Here is a 9,257-nt window from a genome sequence, read left to right on the forward strand (position 1 = left end):
TTTATTTTCTACTCAAGAATTCAACTTAATTGTGATGAGTGGATCCACTGAATATTATCTATGTTTACCCTTCATGAATATCATCAGCTAGTCGGGATTTACAAAATCACCATTTTACCCTTCTAGTTGTTATTTCCTCAACTCCTTTGTCGCTTGTGAATAAGTTAGAAACAATGTATTGACGAGGAGCTAACAAGTCACATTGATTCATCCAAAATAGTCATGACTCAATTTGGACACTGGCCAGCTCATTTATTCACATTCCAAGGACAAAGCATGATGTGATATACACTGCATTTAAGTAATCTTATACATGAATTCCATATCTATGAGATCTTCACAAAGTTACTCATGACATCTTCATAACTTAGTACTTCACCAATAGATCCTGTTCAAAATCACACAGTGAATCCAAACTCCGACTTTCTCAAATGAGAATACGTAAGCTATGAAATGACATGTCTCATTTCAGGATTGAGGTAAGCATGATGCAATTCATACGTAGTGACTTCGAGATATAAGAGGTTAAATGGTTTGTTCTTATTCTGTCTCTAGAAGTACACTGGTCAATTCAGTACCTTCAGAAGATACCTAGAAGAACTATAGAGTCTCTAACTCTCAATGTCCCATAACCAGACATCATAGATTCTCCTAACAATCTTACTAAGATCAATAGTCCTTTGATCCTTAGATTTTGAATATGCAGTTTTAAGCAAACCATGAAGAGTTTGTTCATGCAAATCTACATTTGTCTCTTCATGTGTTGTTAGGTTTGTTTAAGGACTATAGACTATAGATTATCATAAAGCTTCAAACAGACAAGGAAGAATGAATGAACGTTTCAACTTTTATTAACTATTCAGCAGTTACAAGCAAGAGTCTTCGTAAGACTATATTACATCAAATGTACATAAATAGACACTACTATTGTTCTCGTGGACACCATGGACACCTTTGACAACATTTAGGGCCAAAATTGGTTCTTCTTTTGGAAATTCCATTCTCTTCTGTTATGAGGATTTGACGAAGACTGTTGCACTTGTCGATTCATCTTCCTCATAAACCTTCCAATGTTCTTGACAAGATATGCAATTTGTTAAGTGAAATCCTTCTTATCTTCAGAGACAACTTCAGCTTTCAAGGCAATTCCTTTTGTCTTCTTTTCAGACTCCTTATCTTTCTCCTTAATGTTCATTTCATATGTTTTGAGAGATTCTAAGAGTTCATCAAGCTTCATCATCTTCAAGTCATGAGTTTCTTCCACAGCCAGAATCTTCATAGCGAATCTCTTAGGAAGAGTTCTAAGCACCTTACTCACAAGTTTGGCATTGTCGATTCGCTCACCCAAAGAAAAAGACTCATTGGAGATATCATAGATTATGACGCTGTACTATGAAATTGTCTCCTCATCTTTCATGACAATATTCTCAAAAAGAGTAGTGAGTTGACGAAGGCACTGTTCTCTAACCTTTTGAGTACCTTCGAAAGAAAAAATTAGAATATCCCATGCCTCTTTAGCAACCTCGTAGTTTGAGATCAACTTGAAGATGCTCTCATCAACAACAGAGAATATAGCGTTCATGGCTTTAGAGTTTCCATTTGCAGCATTGTGATGATCATATGACCACTTGTCGATAGAAAGATCCACAGTAGCTCATTTAACTACAATAATAGGAGCCTTCCACCCCTTTTCAACAGCCTACCAAGTACTTTGATCAATAGCTTTGAGAAACGTCATCATCCGAGCTTTCCAGTAGGCATGATTGGATCCTTCCAGCAGAGGTGGTCGACCAATGTTATGCCGTTCTTCCATGTTCATCTTAACACAAGATACACATTAGTATTTATCGAAGATAACACTTAGCAAGATAGAGTGACTCGCTCTGATATCAATTGAAATTACTTAACGTGGTTAAGATGGTTATTCAAGATTTAGGTTGACGAAGTTATTGAACAACTTATTGTTTTAAGAAGATTAAGCAAAATGATAAACAAGCACACAATCAAAAAAGAAAGCAATAAAGAACACAAGACAATTGGTAACCCTATTCGGTATAAACAACTTACTCAGAGGGACTGATACATCCAGGCAAAAGCAATCCACTATAATCAATCAACCAACGTTATTAATAGTTCCTGAGAGCCGAATTCTCTTGCATTAAAGAACTGGTATTTATCCATTAAGAATATTAAGTTTGAAAAAGCTCCCCCTCGCAAACATTTGGTTATCTCCAATGGATATGGATCTAAGCTCCCCTTGGATCTAGAGACTCCCTCTCTATGCTTTATCTTATCTTCTCCCGAAGATCCATAACACGTCAATACAACACATGATCTCACACTCAGTACGACGGTACAAAAGCTATGAGTTGTTCTAGGCTTGTTGTCGATGAAGATCTCTAAACAAGTAGAGAGGTAGGCAAAGATATATATATATATATATATATATATATATATATATATATATATATATATATATATATGGTTTTGTTCTCAATCCAATGCAGAAAGTCAATTCAAACGGATCCATCAAATTCGAGATCATGATACCAAGAAAATCGGGTAACTAACTAAATCAATTAATTATTTGACTCCTCACGTTACTTGATTCCACGTGAGGAAAAGACGCAGTTGCCCTGACGTTAAGTTGCTTGAACAACTTGTTGATGCTCCTGCTTGAACAACTCGATTACAATTTGTTTTACCAAATAAACTATACCATAAAGATACAACAAACACCATCTTAGGATAATGTTTTTGAAAAATCACTTGAATTAGGCTAAACTTTACGATTGCAAAGCAATCAACGTTTCATAATTTTCAATAAAATAACCACATGTTCTATATACATATAACACTAAACTTGATGTGATTGGAAATAAACTAAATAAAAGTTAGAAGTAGAACACCGCTATAATAATAATAAAAAAGTTAACACCGTCATGGAATCGTGTCTGACGTGTCGTTGTCGATAGGGGGTGATTCCATCATGGAATTATTTGTCGCCGTCCCGGCGAAGAGTGGAGTTACGAAAATACCATTTCTCTCTAACCACGCGGATGCAGTACAAAACCCAAGGATATGTGACTGTAAACTAACTAAATTCAACAACGACATGGATTCATGTCGTTGTAAAAAAAACCGACGTTCTTCGCCGGATTTTACTTGTATATTTTTATTTTCCGAAGCGAGTCTTGTGTACGCTTGTGGAGTAGCTGATGCCTAATAGATCAAGATTTAGACTTTGAGACTCGTTTCTTATTTATTTTTTAATATTGGAAACTTCCTCTATATGCACATATTTGTGTACATGTAAACTATATCTTCATCCACTCAAGTCCTCTAACGGAAAGTATGGTATGTCATTGAGAACCTCATCCAAAGTTCCAAACAGCAATTACTTTTTTTTTTTGTCCTCGTAACTTTTCTTAGTCTTTACTTTGTTATATATATAACTCATGTTCATTTCATTAACTATGTTTGTGTTAATTAAAAAAAAAAATGTTTGTGGTTTAAGACTTGAGAACTTAGTTTTCCTCCAATTATTCAGTAGATTGTATGGTCTTTTTAAGAAGTTCTCTAGAAAACTCATTCTTTCATTTGCAGTTGTGAAGCTATATTTGATCATCATTTTAATTCTTTTTATATGTATTTTATAAGGTCCTATAACGAATTCAAGCGGAAATAAGAGGACGGTCAGTGCAAGGGAATACGACAACATAATCAGCGTTGTTCAATGGAATCATAGTGTTCATAGAGAAATTTCATTTTCTAGACCCGAAAGTAATAAAAATATCTCAATTAGACCCACTACTTAAAAAATATCCAAAATTGGACTTTTGTATCAATTTTGGACGAAATTACCCTCAATTCAAAATAAACCTTCTCCATCTCAAATTCATCTCTTTCACTCTCACTCTCTCACTTTCTCTCACTTGCTCTCCACACCAAATCCGACAGACGCCCACATTCCAACGCCCAACCACACCAAATCCGACCTCCTCCGACGCCCACCACACGAAATCCGTCTGAAACCACCACAAATCCGACCTCCACCAAAGCTCTCAAACTTCCATACCTCAAAATGACAGAAAATGTTAGGTTTTTTTTTATTTATTTTTTATTTTTTATTTTTCATGGTTTGATTAGTGTAGGATTGATAGGATACAAGATTTTAGTGCTTATTAGTTATTTTAGGTTGATTTGAATGAGATTTGGAGGTGAAAATAGATTTTAAAAAAAAAAAAAAACTGGAAATTCCGATGAACACCATCGGAATCCATCGGATTCGGTCGGATCCGACCGAATCCGGTGGATTCCGATGGTCTTCATTGAAAATTTCTGACATGTTTCGACGGGATCCGACCAATTCCGACACGTTCCGATGAGTTTCGATGGTTTGAGAATCCAACGAGTTCCGACGTGTTTGAGTTTTTTTTTTTTTTTTTTTTTAATAATTTAAGATAAATAAAAGAGATTTGTTAGCATATAGCCGGTTTATAAATGGGAGTTTAAAATACTAGCCAAACTATTATTTTATTTAGAGAAATAGCCCAAGTTACTTAGAATTCCCCAAAATATCCCTACCCCCAAATTCAACAACGAACGCACCAAGAACAATTTCGATTACTCTACTGTCTCCAAATGCAATTCTTCTCCGACGACTTTCTCTGCCTCAGAAACTCCGAGTAAGAATCGGCATCGGATTTCCTCTCCCCAAGCTCCACTTGATCTATCTTCAAGAATCGGTTTGAGAAGACCTACACGATTAAGAACTAGCACGGCTAATCTCCGCCGTGCGAGGTGGCACCAGAAGCTCCGCCGACAAGGATGCCGCCTTCACCGCCGCTAGCGCCCTATTCGTGCCGGCGATCTGTACGGCCAAGGCGGCCTCCAGTCGGGCCTCGACAGCGGGCAGTCGGCCTCGGCATCTCTCAGGACCCTGGAGGCGGAAGAGAATGAAGCGGAGCTCCTAAAGCAACACAACGAGTCTGAATCTGTCTCCGATTTCCCAACCCTAAACGCGGCGGTGGCGACGAAGCCGTCGAAGAAGAAGAAAGGACAAACCGTGACTCTCCAGGAGTTTGCGGCGTACGGCGGTCCCAAGCCGTCCTCGGATTCGGCGGGTCTTACCCCCGACGACCTCGTCTCGCTCCCCAAGGGCCCACGCGAGAGGACCGAGGAGGAGATCGCCAGAGCCAGCCACGGCGGCGGAGGATTCAGGTCCTTCGATCGCGGCGGCACCGGAGAAGAGTCCAGATGGGGAAGCTCCGGAAGGGGCGGAGATAGGGAGAGAAGAGACGGAGGAAGAAACCGTCGATGATGAGCGGTGGGTACGAGAGGAGAGAGCGAGACAATGGAAGGGACAGTGAGAGAGGAGGGTTCTTCGATTCTCAGTCCAAGAAAGCCACCGCGCCTCCGGTGCAGCCTCCGCCGCAGCACTATGCCAAAGCCTCCGCCGCAGCACTATGCCAAAGCCTCCGCCGCGGACTCCGATGGCTCCGTCGTCATCAGGATCTTCAAGAACGCCGTCTCTTCTGTACCTGTGTTTCACTTGCAAACAACATAGATTTGATCAATTGAGGTGTTGGAATTTTTTTTTTGGCAGCGCATTTGTTATAGAGATGTCAATTTCACTCCATTTGGCGTTTGTTTGTTTTTTTTTTTTAGTCAGTTTCTCTGCATTTGTTACATTGTTGCTTAGATTTAATTGATTGGGGTGTCCATTTAATCCGCTTTTCCTCTTCTGACCTGTCTAAAATAATTAGTAAATCATATTTACTAGTTAGATTAACTAATCTCCATCGTTGATACTTTTTCTGTTAAATTAACTAAAAAATGTTATGGTTAATCTGTAAATGTACCTAATAAGATTTATTATTGTGCTTGTTACGGTAAATAAAATTTATTATTGTTCGTGTTACGGTTAATAATATTTACTTTTGTTCTTGTTACGGTAAATAAGATCTAATTTTTAAAAGCAAGACAATAATCTATAAGGAATGATTTACTCAATGGTTAATGTGATTTACTGTCGTATTTACTGTCATCGATTGTTCACGGATATAATTAATAAATCGTATTTACTGTTAGATTAACTAGTCCTCATCTTTGATATTTTTCTTGTTATATTAACTAAAAAATGTTATGCTTCATCGTATTTACTATTGTTCTTGTTACGGTTAATCGTATTTACTATTGTTCTTGTTACGGTAAATAAGATTTATTATTGTTCTTATTACGGTAAATAAAATTTACTTTTGTTGTTGTTACGGTAAATAAGATTTACTTTTGTTCTTGTTACGGTAAATAAGATTTATTATTTTCTTGATACGGTAAATAAGATTTACTACTGTTTTTGTTACGGTAAATAAGATTTACTGTTATTCTTATTACGACAAATAAGATTTACTGTAGTTTTTGTTATTGTTAATTAGATTTACTATTTTTTTGTTATGGATGATATTATTTACTATGATAGTTAATAATATTAACTTAAGGGTATTATTGGAATATTGAAATGTTATCATGATAAATTGGCTATTTTCCTAAATATATAAATAGTTTGACTATAATTTTAAAGTAGGGGTGTTATTTTGGCTAATTGTTTAGACGGCCCTAAATAAAAGAGTTCTTTTTTATTTATGAACAAAATAGACTAATAATTAGTTGTTTTTTCAAATTAATGATTAGTTGTTTTTTTTTTAATTATGAACAACATACTAATAATTAGTTGTTTTTTCTAATTATTATTTTTTAATTATGAACGACATACTAATAATTACTTGTTTTTTTTAATTATGAACAACATACTAATAATTAGTTGTTTTTTTAATTAATAATTAGCTGTTTTTTCTAATTAATGATTAGTTGTTGTGTTTTAAACATCGTGTTTTTTTATGTTAAATTTACTTATAAGTTGATGATTTTTGTTTTATCTTATATATTATGTTATATTACAAAAAGTTAAATGAATTGTTGTTATTAAGGTTTTAGTTATGAGATCTCTTTAGTTATTGTAGGAAAAATATGAGATTAATCTTGTTGTTATTTGTTTGTTTGATTAATTATATTAACATTTCATGATAATTAAATATTAATAGTGTTTTAGGACAAATTGACGTTTCTATGCGACCACGACTTTGCAGGTCGAATCACATACGGTGGTTCCGGATATTTGAAGACGGTGAAAGAAAAATTCACCGTTCTCGGTCTAGTTCAAAGGGTCGTGGAGACTCCGTTCACCCAATTCTTTGAGGGGAGTACGCTAAATTTTTCTACGGTACTTCTACACTCTATTCTTCTCCGTAAGATCGACCCAATGAAAATGGGGGAGATTCACTTTGAAATAGGAAATAAACGTGTGAGATTCGGAAGACTCGAATACGCGTTGATAACCGGATTGAGCATGGAAGATGGTCCGTCGACGGAGGAGCAGAACGAGCGGAGGAGCGATAGGCTCATCACAGATTACTTGAACGGCGTGTCAAACGCCAGGTTCGACGTCTTGGTCAACGCGTTCAAGACATGTCAAGATCCGAACGACGCATACGAGCTTGGTTTATGTGTGTTTGTCTTGGGATATCTCCTCGGACTAGAACACAACAGAACAATCAACGACAAGTACCTCTACATGGTTGAGGACTTGTCGTTCTTCTATTCTCTGCCATGGGGGAACATCTCGTGGGCTGAGACTTTGTCGTCCCTCTCGGTAAATTTATCGCGCTACTACGAATGAGTAAAGGACAAATCCGCGAAAGAGAATGTCAAGGAGGCGAAGTATTCCTAGGGAATTTGCACGCGGTGCAATATTGGGCATTCGAGACGATCCCGGAGATTGGTCACCAGTTCGGGAATAATGCCGGTGTTCGAGTACCGAGGATGCATTCTTGGTCAAGCACTCGAGTGATCACGTGCAAGGACGTCGAGAAGATTTTGCTCAAAAAAACGGTAATTTATAATTTATAATTTTTAAAAATATTTATAACTACACTTATCTAACTTATAAATATTCATAAATTTTGTTGTCTTGTAGCTCGGCGTTTTTCAGATGTTGAGACCACGGACCGGAGAGCACGAGTTATTCGAGCTACTAGAGACACAACTCAGTCAATCACTCTATCCGACTGAAGGCGAAGACGTGGTTGAGCCACGTAATATCGAGCGTGAGAAGATAAACGTCATGTTCGAGGACGTGACGGATTTACCTCCGGGGCCGTTATCGACTACGCAAGCTGGTTCACACCGTCGATATCAATCGCGTAGTCCTCATCCTCCTGGTCCTCCTATTCCTCCCAGTCCTCCTCCTCCTGCACAGCCATCCTCTTCGACGAAGCCGCCTTCTTCGATGCCATCTTCGACGAAGCCGTCCTCTCCGAGTAGGAAACGTTCACGGCGGCTCGATGTATCGAAAAAGACGCTCCCACTGTCAACCCTAGCGCAGAAAAGGCTGAGGCTAGAAAGAGACTTGGTACGAATGCCATCTCAGAAGCGTCACCGAAAAGATACTTTTCCCTCCGATTTCACGGACCCGACGCGGCTGAAATACTCCTCAGAGGTGCGGGTAGCGCCGTTCAGACCTTTGAAGGAACCAAAAACTTTTGATTTCAATGACTGCGTGAAGTGGACCCGCACTTCTAAACTTGAAGGGAAGTTCTTGGGCCGAGTTTATGTGAAGGTCGCCGATGTGGAGACCGAGTTCTTCAAGCTCCTAGTGGAAAATGGAAAATGGCTAACAGATACGGTAAGTCGAATTACATTGCTTTGAATACGTTTATAAATAAAAAATGTTAATTAATATGTTTGTTGTTTCATACACGATCACATCATATTGATGCTATTCTGGATATGGTTCGGAGACGCCAACGACAGTATGCAAAGTATCGTCAAGATGTATGTGTCATGGATACCCGGTGGATCCAAAACGTATACGGTCATTATACGAAGCAAGAGGAGAACAAGAAGATAGCCGCTAAACAAGGCACATAGGTGGAGCTCATAGAATGGGATCACAGAGTCGTGTTGGACCCGATGACTGGCTGCAGAGATTCCCATGTCATTCCGTGGACTAGAGCGCGAGAGATTTTGTATTTCGTGAACTTCAAGAACATGTATTGGTTCACGTTCCGGGTCGATCTCCAAAAGTGGACCATAACCGTCTTGGATTGCCAGAAAGATATTGTGCATATGCAACACAATTCAGTTGATTTCAACACGATGATGGAGGTTAGTAAAATTTAAAATACTCTACTGAACTT

At 38.0% G+C, this 9,257-nt stretch overlaps 1 protein-coding gene across 1 annotated transcript; it reads left to right on the top strand.

Moving 5' to 3' along the window:
* Positions 1-2,501: 2,501 nt before the first annotated feature.
* LOC149383160 (eukaryotic translation initiation factor 4B3-like) lies at positions 2,502-5,456 on the top strand. Its single transcript, XM_089627695.1, has 4 exons — positions 2,502-2,562; positions 3,661-3,695; positions 4,680-4,748; positions 4,853-5,456. Exons 1-4 carry the CDS (start codon positions 2,502-2,504, stop codon positions 5,321-5,323), a joined length of 636 nt encoding a protein of 211 aa, XP_089483821.1. The 3' UTR covers positions 5,324-5,456.
* The last annotated feature ends 3,801 nt before the right edge of the window (positions 5,457-9,257 follow it).

The sequence above is a fragment of the Urtica dioica genome, chromosome 10 (genome assembly GCF_054948205.1).
Source record: "Urtica dioica subsp. dioica isolate 48M chromosome 10, U.dioica_male_clone48M_v1_H2, whole genome shotgun sequence".
NCBI classification, from domain to species: Eukaryota; Viridiplantae; Streptophyta; class Magnoliopsida; order Rosales; family Urticaceae; genus Urtica; species Urtica dioica.

Excerpts from the sequence above, each read along its gene's own strand:
- LOC149383160 (XM_089627695.1), top strand. The coding sequence starts at position 2,502 with ATGCAGAAAGTCAATTCAAACGGATCCATCAAATTCGAGATCATGATA. Across the intron at positions 2,563-3,660 it reads CATGATACCAAGAAAATCGG|GTCCTATAACGAATTCAAGC; the intron begins GTAACTAACTAA and ends GTATTTTATAAG. Across the intron at positions 3,696-4,679 it reads CAAGCGGAAATAAGAGGACG|AAACTCCGAGTAAGAATCGG; the intron begins GTCAGTGCAAGG and ends TCTCTGCCTCAG.